This window comes from Rhineura floridana, chromosome 1 (genome assembly GCF_030035675.1).
Source record: "Rhineura floridana isolate rRhiFlo1 chromosome 1, rRhiFlo1.hap2, whole genome shotgun sequence".
Lineage (NCBI taxonomy): Eukaryota > Metazoa > Chordata > Lepidosauria > Squamata > Rhineuridae > Rhineura > Rhineura floridana.
Window position 1 is genome coordinate 160,138,614 of NC_084480.1, and position 21,225 is coordinate 160,159,838.

The following is a 21,225-nucleotide window of genomic DNA, read 5'->3' on the forward strand; positions in this document are numbered from 1 at the left end:
TGAGCTTTCAAGAAACAGAAAACATGGAGGCCAACATATTTGCTGGGATCAGGGACTCTATAATTTAGCTGATCTCTGATGAAACTAGGGCTTGAAGACAGAACTGGTCAGCAGCAACTTCAAGCCCCACTGAGATTGGCTGGGGCCTTTCTTTGCAGCATGGCTTGAGCCCAAACTGTGCTGCAAAGGAAAAGCAGGCACCCGATGTCATGGTGATGTCAGGTGATTGACAGATGGGGAGTCCCATCCACCTGTTGAAGTGACCCATCAGGGTGGGAGAGATCCCGTTTGCTACCCCTGCCTTACACAGTTCAAAAACGTTGACCGGTTCTCCCAACCCTAGCCCCAGAATGTCTCAAGTACCATCTATCCCTGGAATTCCTTGCTTGTTCCTTTCCCCCTCTCAGTCACCACTGGGTTCCCTGTCCTACCACTGTTCCCAAGCAGCAAAAAGAGCATGAATCAAGGTGGTCTTGGAAAAGACTGTGAATGCTACAAAAAAGCCCTCCCAGTGGCAAGGCCTGCTCAATACAGTGCATTTTCCAAAAGGATTCAGAGCAGGCTTTCCTCCCACCTCTAGAGGCATGTCCCAGCCATCTGCTAGAGGGAACAATGGGTGAGATACCTCAGAGCCAAGGTAGGATGGTATTAGCAGCACTTATTCCCCCCAAAGTGCCCATCACCAAAAGAGCCACTGTAGTGTTAACCCTATGAAAGGCACTTGCTCCGTGCAAACAAGAGACTATGAGGAAACCACACAGCTCCCAGCAGAGGGAGCCCTCATTTACACTGTACACATCTCTGGTAGGAAACTTCCCTGAGCCAAGGGGAGCCAAGGCTGACTACCACCAAACCAGTCAATTAGCTTGGGAAGCTCTGGTTTTATAAAAGAGTTATTGAAATTATTACACACAGAGTTCCTTAGCCTTATTTGTCACCTTTACAACAACCCTGCAAGGGCTTTATTTGTTTTATAATTGCATACTTCACTGTTGTAACCTGAGCTGGGATCTTGTGATTGGGGGGGGGGGAAGCAACAAATCTAATTAAATAAATAAAAGGGAGGCAACTGCAATTCTCGTTTTACAGAAGAGTAAAGGAGAACATCTGCCCCCCTTTCGGCAATAGCCGCCTCTTTTCTAGGCAGCAAATTCATGGGCAGGCCTGCACCTACTGAACACAATCATGACGTTTCTTGCACGTGAAAGGACGCTCTCAGAAGAAAAGCTTACCATCGATTAGAGCTTGTGTGGCTTCATCATAAGGGAGCATCTTCTCCAGTTCATCTTCCAATGCCTTGACATCTGACGATGGCCTGGGTGAAGGAACCTGTTGAGACAGAGGCAGCAGGCCAACATTGCAACGTTCAGTTCAATACTCAGGCCACAGACCCCTCCAAAGCAAGAGGAAAAAAGGGATATTGGGAGAAAACTGACTAAGTGGGAACAAACAGGGGTCAATTCATAAGACATCATATGACAGGGGTTTCCAAGGAAGAACTTCACCACCTGGGCTGAGGAACAGCAGGAGAAACATAAGTTGGGTTACTGCCTAAATCAGTGTTGATAGTAAATAAAGGGTTGAGTCAATTACTACCTGCTTAACATGACCTATATGGATAGCAGCCTTTTGAATACTGCTGTTTCCACATGGAACAGTGCAATAGGGAAAAGATTTTGGGTGATGCTCTTACATGAATGCCAATATTGAAAGAATCCATTAATTGTTTAGCAGCCAGTAGCTACACTTTCCTTGTGCTGCTCAATAGAGAGCTCTTGCTATAAATGTTTTTTGGGATGTTAAGAGCAAAGGACTCCACACTTAAGAAAACCTACTTTTTGCTTGTGGAAGATATTATGCAAGTGAAACAAAGCAAAGAATCATTTATTCTGCCTGTACTCATTATATTCTGATTAGTAAGCTAGCTAAATGTGGGCTGGATGGAACAACTATCAGATGGATCCACAGTTGGCTCCAGAATTGTACTCAAAGAGTGCTTATCAATGGTTCCTTCTCAAACTGGGCGGAAGTAACGAGTGGGGTACCACAGGGCTCAGTCCTGGGCCCAGTGCTCTTTAACATTTTTATGAATGACTTGGATGAGGAGGTACAGAGCATGCTTATCAAATTTGCAGATGATACAAAATTGGGGGTCATAGCTAATACCGTGGAAGACAGAAAGAAAATTCAAAGGGACCTTGATAGGCTGGAGCATTGGGCTGAAAACAACACAATGAAATTCAACAGGGATAAATGCAAAGTTCTACACTTAGGAAAATGAAAGCAAATGCACAGTTATAAGATGGGGGATACTTGGCTCAGCAGTACGACATGTGAGAAAGATCTTGGAGTTGTCGTTGATCAAAAGCTGAATATGAGCCAACAGTGTGATGTGGCTGCAAAAAAGGCAAATGGTATTTTAGGCTGCATTAACAGAAGTATAGTTTCCAAATTGCGTGAAGTACTAGTTCCCCTCTATTCAGCACTGTTTAGGCCTCATCTTGAATACTGTGTCCAGTTCTGGTCTCCGCACTTCAAGAAGGATGCAGACAAACTGGAACGGGTTCAGAGGAGGGCAACAAGGATGATTAGAGGACTGGAAACAAAGCCCTATGAGGAGAGACTGAAAGAACTGGGCATGTTTAGCCTGGAGAAGAGAAGACTGAGGGGAGATATGATAGCACTCTTCAAGTACATGAAAGGTTGTCACACAGAGGAGGGCTGGGATCTCTTCTCAATCGTCCCAGAGTGCAGGACACGGAATAATGGGCTTAAATTCCAGGAAGCCAGATTTCAACTGGACATCAGGAAAAACTTCCTAACTGTTAGAGCCATACGGCAATGGAACCAATGACCTAGAGAGGTAGTGGGCTCTCCGACACTGGAGGCATTCAAGAGGCAACTGGATAGCCATCTGTCGGGAATGCTTTGATTTGGATTCCTGCCTTGAACAGGGGGTTGGACTTGATGGCCTTGTAGACCCCTTACAACTCTACTGTTCTATGATTCTATGTGAGAAAAGGAAAGATCCATGTGTGTGTATTTATCCTCCAGCTTGTTTGTTTAAGAGTCTGGGAAGCAGCACTGCTACTTGTGTAACTTTAGAGTGGGAATGGGGAACCTCAGGACCAGGTCTGAATGTGGCCCTCCAGGTCTCTTTATCTGGCCCTCTGAACTCTCCCCAGGCCACCAAAACTAGAACCTTGAACTCGGCCCAGTAGCTAATGGGCAGCCAGTGTAATTCTTTCAGCGGAGGGATGACATGCTGGCGATACCCTGCCCCAGTGAGCAGTCACACTACCGCATTTTACACCAGCCGCAGCTTCCGGACTAACCTCAAGAGCAGCCCTATATACAGCGCACTACAGTAATCCAGCCTGGAGGTTACCAGTGTGTGGACAACAGTGGTCAAGCTCTCCCGGTCCAGAAACAACCGCAGCTGTCTTAGCAGCTGAAGCTGGTAAAAGGCACTCCTAGCCACTGAGGTCACCTGGGCCTCTAGCGACAAAGATGGATCCAGGAGCACCCCTAGACTATGAACCTGCTCTTTCAGAGGGAGTAAGACTCCATCCAAAGCAGGCAACTGACCAATTATCTGAACCCAGGAACCACCAACCCCAGCACCTCCGTCTTGCTAGGATTCAAACTCAGTTTATTGGCCCTCATCCAGCCCACCACCAATTCCAGGCAGTGGTCCAGGGCTCACACGACCTCTCCAGATTCAGATGTTACAGAGAAATAGAGATGGGTATCATCAGCATACCGCTGACACCTCACACCAAATCTCCTGATGACCGCTCCCAAGGGTTTTATATAGATGTTAAACAGCATAGGGGACACTGCCTTGGGGCCGAAAGACAGTCACCCAATGATATTCTCTGAGAACGACCTTGGAGATAGGATTGGAACCACTGTAAAAGTGCCTCCAATATCTTTCTCACCAAGTTGGCCCAGAAGGATACCATGGTCAATGGTATCAAAAGCCACTGAGAGATCAAGAAAAAATAACAGGGTCGCACTTCCCCTGTCCTTCTCCCGATAAAGGTCATCCATCAGGGCAACCAAGGCCAATTCAGTCCCATAACCAGACCTGAACCCGGACTGGAATGGGTCAAGATAATCTGTTTCATCTAAGAGTACTTGCAATTGCTGCGCCACAACCCTCTCAATCACCTTGCTTAAAAAGGGGGTATTTGCGACTGGGCGGTAGTTGTCACAAACCAATGGGTCCAGGGTGGGCATTTTCAGGAGCAGTCAGATCACCACCTCTTTCAGGACAGCAGGACACTCCCTCCCACAACAACCAGTTGACCACACTCTGGATCCACTCAATCATATCCCCTCAGCAAGCTTTAATAAGCCGAGAAGGGCAAGGGTCGAGAGGACACGTTGCTGGCCACACTGTCGCAAGCACCTTGTCCACATCAGGCCACAACAACTGAAACCGAACCCAAGAAATTGCAGCAGACGTTGCACTGGAGCTGATGTCAACAGACCCCTGTCAATACAGAATATCTCCACTGGACGGCTACTTGAGGATGTGATGCAGGCAGAGAAGTGGGCCTTGTCGCCCTCACCACCACACAGTAGATGTTTTACTCGTGCCCGATCAGCCTCGCAGCACACCTTTCACCACTTGCACTCTAGCCATGATCATTGCCCTTAGCTCACTGGTGTAAAAAGGTAAAGGTGTCCCCGCACTTGTAGTGCGAGTTGTTTCCGACTCTTAGGGTGACATCTTGCAACATTTACTAGGCAAACCATATATATGGGGTGGGATTGCAAGTTCCGTCCCTGGCCTTTCTTTACCCCCCAGCATATACCGGGTACTCATTTTACCGACCACAGATGGATGGAAGGTTGAGTGGACCTCGACCCCTTTTACCGGAGATGCGACTTCCTCCTTTCGTTGGAATCGAACTCCGGCAGTGAGCAGAGCTTCGGCTGCGTTACCGCCGCTTACCACTCTGCGTAAGGTTCAAACTAGGCTTCACAATGCTAGGGAGGACGCTCAGGGACAGCCACGTTAACAGCCACACATGTCTCGTCATTCCACAGCATGACAAGGACTTCAACAGGGTCACCTGCTCTATATACTGGGAACTCCCCCAGGGCATTCAGGAATCCAGTGGATTCTATTATTAGTCTCTATACTGCTGCAGGTGAGGATAGCAGCCATTAAATCTAAACTTCACCAGGAAGTGGTCTGACCATGACAACTGGGTGACATCCACTCTCACTATCTCCAGACCACCCCCTTCCTCCATCTGGAGCAAAAACCAAGTCGAGGGTGTGCCCTGCCCCATGTGTCGAACCAGTGACAACTTGAGACAGCCTCATGGTCGTCATGGAGGCCATGAAGTCCCGAGCCAGAACACCAGAGGCAGCCTCAGCGTGGACACTGAAATCTCCTAGAACTAAAGTTCTGGGCTCCTCCAATACCACAGAAGAGATGGCCTCCGCCAGCTTGGATACAGAAACTGCTGGGCAGCAGGATGGATGGTACACCAGCAGCAACCCTAGTTTACTGTCTTCTTGGCCCAACACCTGGGGGGGGGGGCTCACAGCCAGCTCCAAGATAGAGTGGTTTCCTGGTGACAAAGATGGAAGTTCTGTAGACTCCATCAACCTCTCCCTGCCATCCCTGCAGCCTGTGCTGGACTTGCACCAAGCATCCAGGTGGGCAAAGCTGAGTCAGATCAACTCTTCCCAGCTCACCCACCCAGATTTCAGTAATACACACCAAACTGGCACCATTATTCATGATCAAATCATGGACGAGTGTGGTCTTATTGTGTACCAATCTGGCGTTAAACAACAGCACACACAGGCCAGTGGACACAGCAGATGAGCAACCAGGAACCCGTCCATGGGAGGAGTGGGAGCGAGAAACAAGGCAAAGATAGCCTTGCCCTCATCTTCTATATTAGCTTGTCATCTCCCATGGCTATACCTCCCTCTACACGATACAGAAATTGGGGTGGCATCACCCATGTCCCTCCTTAGCAAGACTCATTCTAAACACATGATATGGACACAAGAACCCACCAGCAAAACCTACCAGAGCCAATTATCCCAGTATGCCTCTGAGAGAACTGGGAACAGCCAGATCCACTCAATATCTTTCACACAGGGCACATTTGCTTCCCCTCCCCCTGTCTCACACCAAGGGAGGACCAGCTTTCTGCCAGTTGCAGACTCTCACTCTGAAGGCATGCGGCAACTTCCTCCTACCATTCAGTTCACTGCACAGGCTCTCACCCTGCGCAGGAACTACACATGTGCCTTACATCCTCCCCACTATCATTCTCCAGATGCTGATGCAAGAGGTTGCAAGGTTGACTGCAGCCTCTCTGGATTCAGGGTCAGGCAGGAGGTCCCAGTCCTTACAGCACTTATCAAGGACCTCAGCTGTCTCAAGAGACAGCAACCCAGGGGAGCAAGCAAGCAAGCACCCAGATGCTCAAGTACTCACTCCCAGGGCAGGTCTTTTCCAGTCCCCTAGTGCTGCAGCTGTTTATGAAGAGGAAAACCAAGAATTTTAGAAAGAGAACTCAATCCTTCAAAAAAAAAAAAAAGTGTGATCTGTCTCATTCCAAAGGAGCAGGGTTGGCTATTCCATTCCTATGAGGAGAGGACATACATGGGCCTTTCCTTCATTTGGATATAAAACAGGGTTGTGCATCTTCCAGAATTTTACACATGCAGGATTCTGTATGGAACTTGGGATCTTAGACTTAATCCCAAGAATATCAGTTGTAGACTTTTGCAACTCAGTTTAATACCTTCATTTCATCAGAGCCATCCTCCTCAGTTTCTCTCTCTTCATCATCCTCTTCATCATAGTCCTTATCAGGAGGTAACTGGTCCACATGAGCATCAGGCTGAGTATCTGTCTCTTCTTCTACTGGGGTTTTTGACGGATGTTGTACTTCAACCAAGCCCTGGAGAGGGAAAACTTGAGTTTAGCTTTTAGGCTGCAATTCAATGCATGTCTATTCTGAAGCAAGCCCCACTGGGTTAAATGGGACTTACTCCCAGGTAAGCGTGTATTGACTGCAGCCTTAGTTAGCAAATTCAACATTTGTTTTGAAAGTTTTGAGGTGCAAGGGAGAATTAATACCAGAGTTGTCACTCTGGAACCTAAGGATCAAAAGTAGTAGCTTCCTTTCCATGGATCCTTCAAAAAAGGCATACTTCTCCAGCAACAGGAAATGGACCATGATTAACGCCTGCCAAGATGCTGTAATTCTACATTCCAAACAGTTCTGCCAAAAGCATCAGCCTATTTATACTTAATATTTATATCCTGCCTTTCTGATTTACTAGTGAATTCAAACCATCTTAATATATCACCATTGCATAATTTGTACTATGAAACCACCACAGAACATATTTCAAAACATATCTTGTCCAAAAGTGATGTTAACAATGAAGAAACTGATGAAGGGCGATAATGACATAAGCCAATGGTTGATATCCTGGAAGATTACAGAATAATTGCTAAAAAACCCAAAAAGTCAAGTTCTGGATAGGGCTAGAGTGTTGGATTATAGAAAGACCTTGGATTAGGTCTCTGCATAGCCACAAAATTCAGAGTGGCCTCATTCACTATCTCTCATAGGACTACTGTGAAAATAAAATAAATAAAATCAGATTTTAGGTATTTATATACTGTCTTATAACCAAGTTAACTCTCACACAAAGGAAGCTGCCTTATACCAAGTCATGATTGCTGGTCCATCTAGCTCAGTACTATCCATTTAAACTGACGGGAAGGGACAGGGTTTAAGATAGGGGTCTTTCCCAGCCACAACTAGAGATGCCAAGGACTGAACATGGGAGGGGTCTTTCCCATGCAAAGCTCTACCACTAAGCTATGTCCCTTTCTCCTAAAGGTTCTCAGGGTAGCTTACAAGAAACCTCACTGGAACAAGGATGAGGACTCAGGGAAGCCAGCGGGCTAACCTATTCCATTCAGGCGGGGTTCTCATGTTTTGTCTTACAAAAGCCAGTCTAAAGCACAATTTATTCTGCAAGCCAATGCATATTTACTGAGAAGCACGTCCTTCTCCAGCCAGGGTCAATGGAACTTTTTCTAAGCCATTGTCTTATGCTTCCTACACGCCGTATGCATAATGTAGAACTTCCCAGGTGTAAGAAGTGTCCCCTCACCAGGATACTTAGGTGACACCTCAATAAGACAAATTAAGGAACTGAAGAATCTTCATACAAAGACCTAACTGTAGGGTTAGGCTGGGTTTTTATTGCAAGCCATTTTGAGCATCCTTTTAATGGAAAAAACATTAAAGAAGAAAATCTAAAAACAGAAGCTATACTGAACCTCCAGGCCATAAAAATAGAGACTCTTACTTATTTTTATTATATTCATACCCTGCTTTTCTTCCATGGAGCATGAGGTGACATAAGAGGGATTCCCAAGCAACCTCCCATCTAGGCACGGACATATTTAGCAAGGCTGACCTGTGTGCCTTCAGACCATGGCCTTATTGCACAACCATCTCATCAACTACAGAACAATCCAACTCAAGCTACAATACAAAATTAAGAATACAGGCATGAAACTGAATCTATTACTAGTGCAACTGGTTCAGTGCCATATCCTGCTGGCCAGAGGGTACAAAAATACAGCAGAATGTTCCCCAAGAGTCCCTCTTGTTTAAAATTTAAAAACAAGTATTTTCCATATGCCTATGAATAAAAGCAGACAAGTTCCCAGGGGGAAAAAAGGAACACAGTCATAACAAAGCAGATCCCCTATACTGAGGATAATTCGTACAATACTCTCAATAATTACATTTTGTCCAAATCTTCTATTCTAAAAGGTGAAGAATATATTGCATTTATCCAAAAATTAGTTTCTACTTACCTGCCTCTCTAAACTAAATTAAATTCACTAATAGGCAAAAACCTTGTGGTTTAAGAACGTACCTAGAGCCATCAGATATTTCTATCAAACTTTTAAAAGCAGGGAAATTGGGCAGCTATAGTGAATGCATCAGGGGAGCAGGAGACCTGATCTCCTCTCTGAGATATTGTACTGCCCTACAAATATGTCAAAATGCAAACACAATTTGAGGTGGTCTTGCACAGTCCAATCCACTTCCTGTGTAGCTTGGAAGAATTTGGTAACATGTGCCTTTGGGCTCCTGCTGGGAGGAAGTGCGGGATATAAATCAAATATAAATTATAATTGAAGAAAGTACATGTCCAGATACTGCCAACATCTTTTAGCTGCTGTTACTAGCCCCTTAGGAGGGTATTCCTGCCAGCACTTCTAGAAAATAGTGAGCAGGTTATAGTCAGGACTGGCCCCTGCCCTGGGACACCTCTAGAGAACATAGCAACACAAGAACAGGGCTAGGCTCACGGAAGGAAAGACTTCCTACCATGCTGTAGAACACTGCAACTCTAGACACGACAGCTTCATGGATGCCCAAGCATACAAGCCTTGCCAAAGCCATTCTAGGCCAAGTTATCTATTAAATGTATATTCCTTCCTTCCTTCTTCCCAAAGGAGGAATTGGAATCAAAGGCCGATAATACAGAAATAAATGCAGCAGGAGAAAGTGGCAAAAGGATTACCATCAGTTTCTACAAATCTCCCAAAGCTGTAGACGCTGGGCAGGTCTGGCCCCCAGGGGCATGCCAGGGCCCTTACGCACCAGCCTGCCCTGGGACCTGGCACCCACATCCACGCATGCCCCACCTACCTACCTGGCGGGGGGAGGAGCGGGTGGTTGGGCGGGCAAGTGAGAGGGCGGGTGGGACAGCAGGTGAGGGGAGGGCGAGCAAGAGAGTGGGCGGGGGGATGACGAGCAGATGGGGGGTGGGCAAGGGAGCGGGCAGGGGGGAGGGCGAGTGGGCGGGGGAAGGCCAGCGAGGGAGCAGGCCAGCGGGCAGCTCTCTCCCTGCGATCTGTGAAGGGGAGCACTACTCCCCCACCTTAATGAGGGGCCCTTTAGTGGCCCACGGGGCCCTAGCCACCCTTTGGAGCCAGCCCTGACACTGGGCATGTGTACCTACAAGGCAGGAAGCGTAGGCATTTATAGTGAAACGTCCTCTCCCCCTGAATAGAGCTCAGACAGCACCCTGGTATACACCACGGTTGCAGGGGTCTGAGACAGGAGGTGAGACAACTTGAGCGCCGGTGGCGGAAATCTCGCACTGAAGACGATCGGACACTGGTTAGAGCAGCAATAGCTGCCTACCAGGTGGCAACAAAGGCAGCAAAGAGGGAATTCTTTGCTGCCTCTATTGTGTCAGCAGAGTGCTGTCCCAGGAGGTTGTTCCAAGTGGTCCGAAGCCTGGTTGGTCCGGTTGCTCAGGAACCCTTGGAGCATTCCAAAACCTCCTGTGATATTTTAGCTAAACATTTTGCCAATAAAATCGAGCGCCTGAAGAGCATGATTCCGCTCGCCGTGGATACAGGAAGTGGTCCAGAGTCGGCCAGTTGTATTCCGGTCCGATGGGATCAGTTTCAGCCTCTTCCCTCTGAGGAAGTGGACAAGGTGCTCTCTACTGTGAAGCCAACCACCTGTCTGTTTGATCCTTGCCCTTCATGGCTCATTATGAGTTGCAAAAAGAAACTGAGCGAAGGGATCAAGGCAGTGGTAAATGCTTCCTTGAAAGAGGGTGCAATGCCATCAGCCCTCAAGGAGGCGGTGATAAAACCCATCTTAAAAAAACCCTCCTTGGATCCCCAAGAGCTGAATAACTTTCGCCCAGTTTCCAATTTACCATTCTTGGGCAAGGTGATTGAGCGAGTGGTGGCCAAACAGTTACAGACACACTTGGATGAAACGGATTTTTTAGATCCATTCCAATCGGGCTTCAGGACTGGTCATGGAACTGAAACAGCCTTGGTCGCCCTGGTGGATGATATGAGGAGGGCGTTGGATAGGGGAGAATATACCTTCCTTGACCTCTCAGCGGCTTTCGATACCGTTGACCACGGTATCCTTTTAAATCGCCTAGAGGGATTAGGAATGGAGAGCACTGTTTTACGGTGGTTCCGCTCCTATCTCTCTAGGCATCAATGGGTGGCATTGGGGGATGAGGTTTCAGACCCTTGGCCTCTCAATTGTGGAGTGCCACAGGGTTCTATCCTCTCCCCCATGCTATTCAACATCTATGTGAAACTGCTGGGGGCCATCATCAGGAGTTTTGTGCTGCAGTGTCACCAATATGCGGATGACACTCAGCTCTACCTCTCCTTTAAGTCCTCACCAGAGTTGGCTGTGAATACCATGTCCAAGTGCCTGGTGACCATAAGTGAATGGATGGGTGAGAATAGGCTGAAGCTAAACCCTGACAAGACCGAGGTGTTGCTTGTGAGAGATAAAAGAAGGTTGGGAATTACAGACTTGATGCTGAATGGGGTGAGATTGCCCCTAAAAGACCAAGTCCGCAGCCTTGGGGTCATCCTTGACTCCCAACTGTCCATGGAGGCTCAGATTTCGGCAGTGAGCCGGGCGGCTTGGTATCAATTACATCTGATACGAAGGCTGCAACCCTACCTTCCTGTTCATCTACTCCCACGAGTGATACATGCCCTGGTCTCCTCTCGCGTAGACTACTGTAATGCGCTCTACGTGGGGTTACCCTTGAAAACGGTCCGGAAATTACAGCTGGTACAGAATGCGGCGGCGTGCTTGATAAAGCATAGCTGTCGCCGTGATCACATCACTCCAGTGTTAATAGATCTTCACTGGCTACCAGATGTCTACCGGGCCCGATTCAAGGTGTTGGTGTTGACCTTCAAAACCCTATACGGTTTCGGCCCAGTTTATCTGAAGGAGCGCCTCCAGAATCACCAAATATGCCACCTGACAAGATCAGCCTCGCAAGACCTTCTCTCGGTCCCACCAGTGAAAACAGCTAGGCTGGTGCGGACCAGAGAGAGGGCCTTCTCGGTTGTGGCCCCCACCCTCTGGAATTCCCTTCCTTTTGACCTTCGGCATGCCCCCTCCCTGATAGGTTTCCGCCAAGCCTTAACGACCTGGCTATTCAGGCAGGCCTATGGGAGCTCTGGGGTGGGTTAGCTTTATGATGTTAAATTGGTTGGTTTTAGTCTGTTTTTGATTGCTGTTTGATATGTATACTATGTTTTTATATTGTTGTACGTCGCCTAGAGTGTCCGTTAACTCGGAGAGATAGGCAACACAGAAATAAAATTTATTATTGTTATTATTCTTGCTTGGGGTGAATGAGGCATCCGTTTCCTAATGAAGAAATCCCTACTTCTGTCCAGGAGGGAGAAGGAACCCTGTAGTCAAGATCCGAGGCCTATCCCACTCCTGTGCGTTGACTCCTCCGTGGCTCCTGTCCATGGCAGAGATCTAACTGCCTGAAGAGCAGCAGATGCTAGTACAGAAGAGAAGAATGCTTCCTGGAAGGCAGAGACAGGGCCACTTGTCCTTTAGACCCACCTTTGGAGGCAGCCCAGGAAAACAATATGGAAGAAGAGACACGAAGCGTGGCCTGTGACTATACGTCTGTAGGAGAGATCATTGACCTTGTAGGGTGTGGCATGAAAGTATTTTCACATTAACTCCCCAGATTTCCTCTCTCTGCCTAGAATGGACACATCCATTGATTAATGGGGTATGCCCCGCTCCCTTACTACATGCAGAGTGGGTACCATAATACCAGCAGTCAAGCCTAGGGGTCAGGGAATAGATGTTGTAGTACTCTCCTACCAAAGGCTGCTTCTGCTGAAGTGACAGTGTTGAGCCTATAGTGCCTGATGAATAAAGGTAACAAAATGCCAAAAGTAGAGTCAAGAAGGCTAGGAAGATATAGAGGGAGCTCTGTACTGGGCAAGGCAAGGAGCGAATGGGGAAGACTCAGCAGAAATGGGATCTCTCTCAGATCTTGGTCATGGTTTCCTGTCCACCCAGACAGAAGTAGGGATTAACCCATTAGTGAATGGATACCTCCTTCATCTCAAGCAGAGAAAAACAGAATCTCTTCATCTAATTTGGGCTCTTCTCAAAGCCAATATAGACACACAATTATTTGACAAATTGGGGGAAGGAACTTTCGAGTTCTTTAAAAGAATAAATGTCAACATGTCAGTTCCCTAGAAGGGATCACTTGAACTGCTTGGCACAATAAGCAGGGGAAGACAAGTTTGGCATACTGACCTCTGCTTTGTACTTCTCCTTGATTGCTGCCCACACAGTGTCCTGAAAACTGGCCACATCTGCCTGCAAGGCATTACCCAGTAAGGTCTGAAAGAACAAGAGAACTGTACTCAGACACACAGCAGCTGCATATGTCCCAGGGTGAAACCACTGGTCCAGTTAAGTACAAATGTACTTTCAGTCAAACAGACGTCCTCCTGCTCCCCACTATGGGAACAGATTTTGGAACAGCACAGGGTAGCCCTCCTCTCAAGCTAGCCATACTGTGCAACATCACTTGCGATAAGCAAGAGTCCTGCTGAATAAGATCAAGTGTCCATCTAGCCCCAAATCCTGTTTTTAGCCATAGCCAGATACTTTCAGGAAGCCACTAAGCAGAGTGGACCTAAAGGCGTGCTGTGATCTCTCTGTATCTTGGCAGTGTGGTAAACATAAGACATATATTATAGTTAGCATGACAGGACTGGGAATCCATTTTGTTCTGCTCTTCTGATAGGCATAAGCTAAGAAGCAGGGTCAGTAAGATTAAGCAAAAGAGGAACTTTAAATTGCTTCCCAAAGGGGGAGAAGCAACTTGAACAACCAACCAACCAAATTACTAATTCTGTACCCAGGTCCTAGGCATCCTGACACTGTCATAACTTCTGATAAAGATATGAAAAACACACTGCTCTCAGCAGCTAAATTATGGCAAATCTCCAACTCAAGCATTAAGGCACTTGGACAATGCACGAAGCTTGATAAGATCAGATTGGATGCGTTGCTTCTTGGGTCAAGGAATAGGATAAAATGCTTCATTACAAAAGTCGATTTCTACATAAGACACTTTCTTTAAAAGGGAAGACCCCAGCTCCCCTCCAAGTGTCAAATTGTGCCCAGCTTGACCTAGCGGGGGAAAGGGAGAATCCCAAAGCACATGAATGTGGAAGGCTTCCCAGAAAGAATCAGGGATGACTATGGGTAGCCTTACTGCTTGCATTAGAAAAGGCCCCTTCTACAGGTATATATTCCCAACAATACCTGGGCTTCTGTTTCTGACAGCATTCCATCACCATCCGTATCCAGCTCAGGGTGTGTCTGAAGCTCAGTAATGGACACCCTAAGGACACAGGAGAACAGACATGCTACCAGAGCACTAGCCATGTATTCTGCAACTCTGTATACATACACCTGGAAATACTTATTAACAGTACCTATGACCCAGATCCTAGCTTTCTTTAAGCAGAAGAGCATGTTTTTAGCCCTCATTAGTGCTTGAAGACTTAAAGCATTTCTTGCAGATGCTTTTAGGTACTGGATATCTTATCTCAAAGCAAAGGGACTGGGTTAGATCAATCCAATATCTCAGACACTGCCACCTCCAAGAAAGTGCTCGGCGCCCTCTCCCACAGGCAGTGAATGCATCCTGAGCCAATATAGCCCTTGAGATGGCAGCAATAAATGCTCTTCCATGCCAAACAAGCACAAGAGTTAAGCACTAGAATGAGACACCAGGGCTAAAAAAGAAGTAGCTGGATCAACATCTCTCCCACCACATGCCTTGACAATAGGCAATGGATAAGTCAGTCAACAAACTACTGAAAGGGGAAATAATCTTGGACTCACATTCCATCTGCATCATCGTCCAGCTCGTGAAAGGCTTCTTCTGCTTTGGCTTCATCCCTTGCTGCTCTTTCTGCTGCTTTCTGATCTGTTGCAGACAGATAATAACTATTCCTTTATTTAAAATCTTGAATAACTTCCCAGGTACAATGTCAGTTGGTCCCTACAGCTATGAGAACAGTAGAACTTTTAGGATTTGTGTGAACCCCAAATTCTGCACTAAAATCTTAAAGAGACAATAAGGAGAGTCCACACATGCATTAAGAGATTGATTCTCCTGATAACTACAACCAAAAGATTTACTGAAAGCACATCTACCATCCATGCACCAAGCTCAAAAGAAGGGAATAGAGAGCCATGACCAACATTTATTGTTTATTTCTCATTTTATATTAATGCTCAGCTCATAGCGACTTACAACAATTAAAATACAAATTTAAAAGCATTTTGAGTGCTTAATGACTGCCCAAGAACTGTGCAACTCCCTCTTCCTGAAGCCATGCTCAGAAATAAGAACATGAACAACTCTGCTGGTGCAGACTGGGGTGGGTCCATTTACTCTAGAATCCTGCTTCTATCCGTGGCCAGGCAGACACTTTCAGGAAGTCATTTGAGGACAGGAAGGTAACAGCACACTGCCACCATTTCCCCCTCTGCCAAAAGCAACTGATATTCAGAGACATTCTGAATAGCCACTGAAGATCCATCTTTTATGAATTTGTCTGCCTTCCTTTTAGAACAAACCTATGGGGAACCAATGGCCATCTGGACATTTGCTGAACTTCAACTCGCATCAGTTCTAGCCAGCATAGCCAACAATACAAGAGATACAGGAAGGTGTAATTCAACAGCACCTTGAGGACCACAGGTTTTGCTTTAGAACAAAGGCCACAAGCTGCCACAGCAGCTCTCAACACCATGAAATCCCCTGACATAGTACAAGTGAACTCACTCTCCCAGGCTTTCTGATGGATATCCTTGGCTTCTTTTTCAGGCTTCTCAGCAGCTTCCTTTACTGACCTCAGAGTCTCCACTTGCTCCTCCACAACCTTCTTGCCCTCTTGTAGCTCAGTTAGCTTTTTCTAAAAGGGATGTGGGGGGGGGGAAGGGAAAGTGAGAAAGAGGCCCCCTCAACAGTCCAAGGCATGCACAGGAGCCCTGTACCTTGGCTCCCCCACTCTTGGATCTCACTCCTCTTGTAGGGGTCTCAATTCCCAGCCTCACACCCACCTGAAAAGAGCCATATCTTGGCTTTCCCAACTGGCTCAAAAGGGTGCCTGCGAGAGGAACACTGCCCAGGCTCACAGCCCTGTTGGCAATGGGCACTGTTTCTCTGAATCATCAACACGCTGCTTGCACTTCCTACACCAGCCTCCTCACCTGTTTTTCTTCCTTTCTCTTACTTGCTTCCTCTATCAGGGCCTTCTTGATTTCGAAGCCTTCTTTAGCCACTTCAGCCATCTGCTTTAATGCCTCCCGCTCCTTTCGGCCCATTTCTCTGCAAAGGGCAAGGAAAGAGACAGCCGGAGTTGAGCCCAAAGGTATCTTCCAATCACAGTATCTACTGATGCACCAAAAGAAGCCCCATTCTGGAAGGAGTGGATATGAACAAGCTTGTTTCAAGCACAGAGTCTATGGCACAGTCACAGGCTGCAACACAGGCAACACTGCTACAATCTATGGACTAGCTTGGGCAGCATCTCTCAAATTAAGAACACAACGCAAGTCCACGCATTCTGAATTTAGAAAAGCTGCAGAACGGTTGGTAACAGAAAGAGCTATGGGTTAATTGACAAATACTACTTCTCTACCTATTTATTTTGTGGATTAATTATAAAGTTATTACCGTTCAAAACACATTTTCAGAACAGCTTGAAGTAAAATGTTAAGAACACTAGAAAAATAGCATAAAATAACCAGTGGAAAATACATCAAAATATATTATATTCTTTACCCCTGCAAACCTTCTACTTCCTTTTTTTCTCTTTCATCATATTTATAACATCAAGATCAAAGGAACAAAACAATACTGAACAAAGGACCATATTATGTCAAACCAGTATAAGTCATAGTACAAATTATCAGAGCTCCGTGTAATGAAGAATTACTACCTCTCTCTTGATCTTTAAAGGTGAAAACTTGTGTTACATAAGGGGATTACATTTCTGATGTTTTGTGCATGTATTTTCGGAGATGGGTTTTAATTGGCATTATTATTTTATGGCTGCATATTTTTATGCTGATTCAGTATATTGTGAGTTATCTAGCGGTCCAAAATACTGTAAAAAGGAAGAATAGAGATATATTTAAAGAAATAACCTATGACCTACAGCAGGGGTGGGGAACCTTTTTGGCTCCACAGGCCAGATTCTTAACAGAATCAGCCTAACAAGCCAAATTTGACAGATGGGCAGGGCCACCCACCTATCAAACAAACATCTTGCAAGGGGCTGCTAAACAGATGGCTTTTTTCCTTGTTGTTTTAGCAGAAAATCCCATGCAAGAGTGCATGGAATTGCCTGCTAAAACGATGGGAAAAATGTGCCTTTTAGCAGGACATTAGGATGGAGAGACGAAGGAACGTCTCCACATTGCGTGTTTAAATAGGATTTAAATTCTGATTAAACAAGCGATCAGGAGAGGGGTGGGGGAAAGAGAATGGCAGCTGCGTGAAGATGTTTCACCCCCCCAAATGAGAGAAGGGGCTTTTCAGGAAGCTTTTGCAAAAGGCTTTCAGGCAGCTCCTGCTCCATTGGAGCCTTTGAGAACTGAGCAGGATTTTACTCCTAGTCGTCTACTGATGTGCAGGGATTAAATCCTGCTGCAGGACCCTGTTTCCTATTGGGAATGCAGGACTTAACTGCTCCTGCTGATCAGCTGACCCCATCAGTGACAACAGCTGATAGGCAGGTGAGTGTGGATTGGGGAAAATGGCTTCACAAGCCAAATTTGACCAGATGGCAGGCCAAGATTAGTCCACAGAACAGATGTTCCCTGCCGCTGACCTACAGCATCACACAACTCACTGCAGCCACTGAAAAGTTGAGATGTGCTGTTATGCAAGACAACGCAGTGAGCTATCAAAATAATTTGTCTTTTTAAAAGTCTCAGATTGGTTAAGACTGAGTCAGTGTTCTGATTTTAACACCGAGTTTTATTACTGTAGTGTCCTGTGGTTAAACAGTAAAACTATTGAGTGGATTTCTTTCTTTGAGATGGGGAAGCTTAGATGCTGTACAAAATAACTTTATTGCCTGGTGCCTGGAACCAAGTGTATACTCATACTCTGTCCTTTACCAAACTAGCCCAAACCTAGCCTCTGGGGCTGCCTTTGAACCAGCATTCCAAGGAGAAGAAAAATTTCCGGAAAGGTTAAAGGCCACGGCTTACTTGCAGGTGTTTTCACACACAATGCCGCTGTTGTACTCATCTGTTGCATCACAGCAGTCTGAAAGGTAGACAACAAGGAGAGCCATTAACATCCAATCACTTGGGCTTGGCTCCCACAGCTGGAGGCCTTCTGCTGGCACACGCTGGCAAAACTTACCACAAATCCCATCGCTGGCAAAACTTACCACAAATCCCATCGTTGACACGGGAGGAGGGAAGGTACTGAGGCCGGTAGCCAGCATTGGAGCAGTGGAAGCGGCCACTGGGGCAAGCAGCAGTCCCTGGGAGGAAAGGGGGGAGGAAATGAGATTTTATGGGTGCATTTAACACATTTAAGATGTGGGGGGGGAGGAGAGGGACAGATCCTCCTCCAAGTTAGGATGAGGCCCTTCTCTTTCATGTATAGGATACTAACAGCTATCTACAAGAACCAACTTTCCCTCCCTTGGACTAAACAAGGCAAAGTGGCAATGCTGAACTGGCCCACATGGTGCAGCTAGTTATCTTTGTTTTTGCAGAATGGCCTGAAGCGGATGGAGTTTGGAAACACTAAATGGGTTCTTTAAAGCAAGGGGACAAGGATGAAGAACTGTGGAAGAAGTCTGAGATCCAGACCTAGCAAATAAGTCCCATCTACAACATTTATGACTTCTAAACCTTTAAGAGAAACTACCTACACATTCAGCTTTAGAGTCTGTTACCAGGAAGATTGGTTCAGCTGGAGCTCTGCATATGCCCAGAACAGTGTGTCTATTTTAGCTTTGCTCCAAGCCTGTGGTGACAAAACGCAAAGTTGCTCTTGAGAACTTCCCCTGGTGCTCACACAGCATCCCTCCCCTTACTGCCCCTCTTAACATGGGGTGGTGAGAGTAGTTATCTTACCCCACCCCTTGAAAGTACGAGTTGGAAGAATGACGGTCCTTCCCACTTTCGCCTTCAGTGCTATATATGCTTTTCAAAGCTCAGATCAGCATGCAAGCAGCTGAACGTAAAGCAACCGGAAGGATAGTGGGAAAAGTGGGGATAATCTGGCACACCGCTGGAAGGAAAATGGCAGCAACCAGTTTCAGGGAGGGAAGAAGAGAGTAGAGTCACATATGTCAGATCCAGTAAAATGGATCCTCTTGAAACTGCACATTTCTGTTCAGTATTGTCATTAATGTAATCACTCTTTGTGTTAGAGCTTATGCCCTTCAGGAAATTTTTTCCCCTATCACTGGGCACTTCACTGAACCCCAAACGGATCAGTGGTTTGCCCAGGAGCCGCTCAGACCTTGTGGATGCCTTTGTAAGCAAGAATTGGCTAGATCCCTTGCCTCCTCTTCCCATCTCCCTGCCTGGTAGCTGTATTTGTTGTTTCCTTTGTAAGGACACTTGCAGAGCAAGCCAGGTTTATCCAAAAAGAGGAAGCTTTTTCTATTTTTAATTTTCATTAGATAGGTTCTAAGGAACCCAGGTTGGGAAATGGACTTTGACTTGAGGGCTACCATACTGACCACCCTGTACCTGACTCAGGTCTAGAGGTGTTCCTTGTTGAGAGGAAGGAGCTTATGCTGGGCAGCTGGGTAAACCCATGAAGCACAGTATTAGGAAATATCAGATTACAACAGCAACAAGCAGCAAGGTTCATTGAGGTTGGCATCTCTGAAGCACACCTCACTTACCTGGCTCATCTGAGCCATCTGTGCAGTCACAGTAATCATCATTGACTCTATCAAAGGCTATTGTTGCTGAGCCATCCAGACAAGTAAATGGCCTTGATTCATCATAGAAGTGATGGTCTGAGAATGACAAAAAGATACTTGGTTTCAAGAACGTAAAGAGATGAATGAAAATACATCAACCTAGAAAGGTATTGGAGTCCAATGGCCATCATTCAAGGCACAAACCATATCACACACATTCTGGGTGACAAAAAAACCCATAATAGCAATATCATGGCATAGCCTTGTAGCATCCCACACCACGTACACAATGCAAAATCCTTGAACACAATGCTAATTAGACCACAGGTAACGATTACTCCTTGACATCATTCATGAATAATAATAATACATTTTATTTCTGAGTCGCCTATCTGGCCGGCTACATTTCCTAGACTGGGAGAGCATGACCACAGCAGCACTGGTGACATCCACACTGGAGTAATCCAATGCACTCTATATGGGGTTTCCCTTGTGCTTGTCCTGGAAACCAGTTAGTGCAGAACGGTGCAGCAAGGTTGCTGACAGGAATGAGACCCTCTCAGCATATGACACCTCTGCTCAGGGACCTGCACTGGTTGCGAATTTATTACCAGGCCAGGATCAAGGTGTTGCTAATGGTATATAAAGCCCTTCACAGCTTGGGAGCAGTTTACCTGCGGGACTGCCTTACCCCATATGTGCACACTCTACCACTTTGATCTGCGGAACCAACGTTGTTACAGATGCCACCTAGTACACTTTCTGCACTTGTAAGAAATCGTTCTTTTAGCGTGGCAGCACCCACACTTTAGAACTCCCGGCCTACTGCCATCAGGCGGTCACCTTCGCTGTTTTCCTTTCAGTACCTGCTTAAAACATTTTTGTTCAGGTAAGCCTATCCAGACATTTAGAAGTTGATGTGTTTTAATCTATTTTTAGTCTGTTGTTGCTTTCAATCTTTAAAAAAATGTTTTTAATTATTTATTTATTTTTAACTGTTTTTATTGATAAATTTAAGAGGTTTTCTAACACTCAAGCGGTATATAAATTTTGTTAAACAAATAACTAAACTACCACATGTGCTGTTTCTTCATCAAGAGAGGCTCAAATGTGCTTTCATGTCTCATGTAAAAAAGATCGCAGTATTTCATGCAAAATAGTTCATAGACTGAACTAATATTTTATTTATTTATTTATTGCACTTGTATACCACCCCATAGCCAAAGCTCTCTGGGCGGTTTACAGCAATCAAAAGCATTAAAACAAATACACAATTTAAAAACATATTTTAAAAACAATTTAAAACACAATTTTAAAATTTAAAACAATATAAAAACAATTTAAAACACATGCTAAAATGCCTGGGAGAAGAGGAAAGT

The 21,225-nt window shown here is 45.9% G+C and overlaps 1 protein-coding gene across 3 annotated transcripts in view; it reads right to left on the reverse strand.

Annotated features, from left to right (window-relative positions):
- Positions 1–21,225, reverse strand: part of PRKCSH (protein kinase C substrate 80K-H) — a 64,843-nt gene that overhangs the window by 38,980 nt on the left and 4,638 nt on the right. For all 3 annotated transcript variants that reach the window (XM_061640365.1, XM_061640347.1, XM_061640355.1), the window contains exons 3-12: positions 19,826–19,942; positions 18,347–18,442; positions 18,162–18,219; positions 16,152–16,269; positions 15,724–15,853; positions 14,775–14,859; positions 14,190–14,268; positions 13,170–13,256; positions 6,786–6,944; positions 1,233–1,329 (exon numbers count right to left, since the gene is read on the reverse strand). In XM_061640365.1, the coding sequence (XP_061496349.1) occupies positions 1,233–1,329; positions 6,786–6,944; positions 13,170–13,256; positions 14,190–14,268; positions 14,775–14,859; positions 15,724–15,853; positions 16,152–16,269; positions 18,162–18,219; positions 18,347–18,442; positions 19,826–19,942 (1,026 nt within the window). The remainder of the gene's footprint in view (positions 1–1,232; positions 1,330–6,785; positions 6,945–13,169; positions 13,257–14,189; positions 14,269–14,774; positions 14,860–15,723; positions 15,854–16,151; positions 16,270–18,161; positions 18,220–18,346; positions 18,443–19,825; positions 19,943–21,225) is intronic.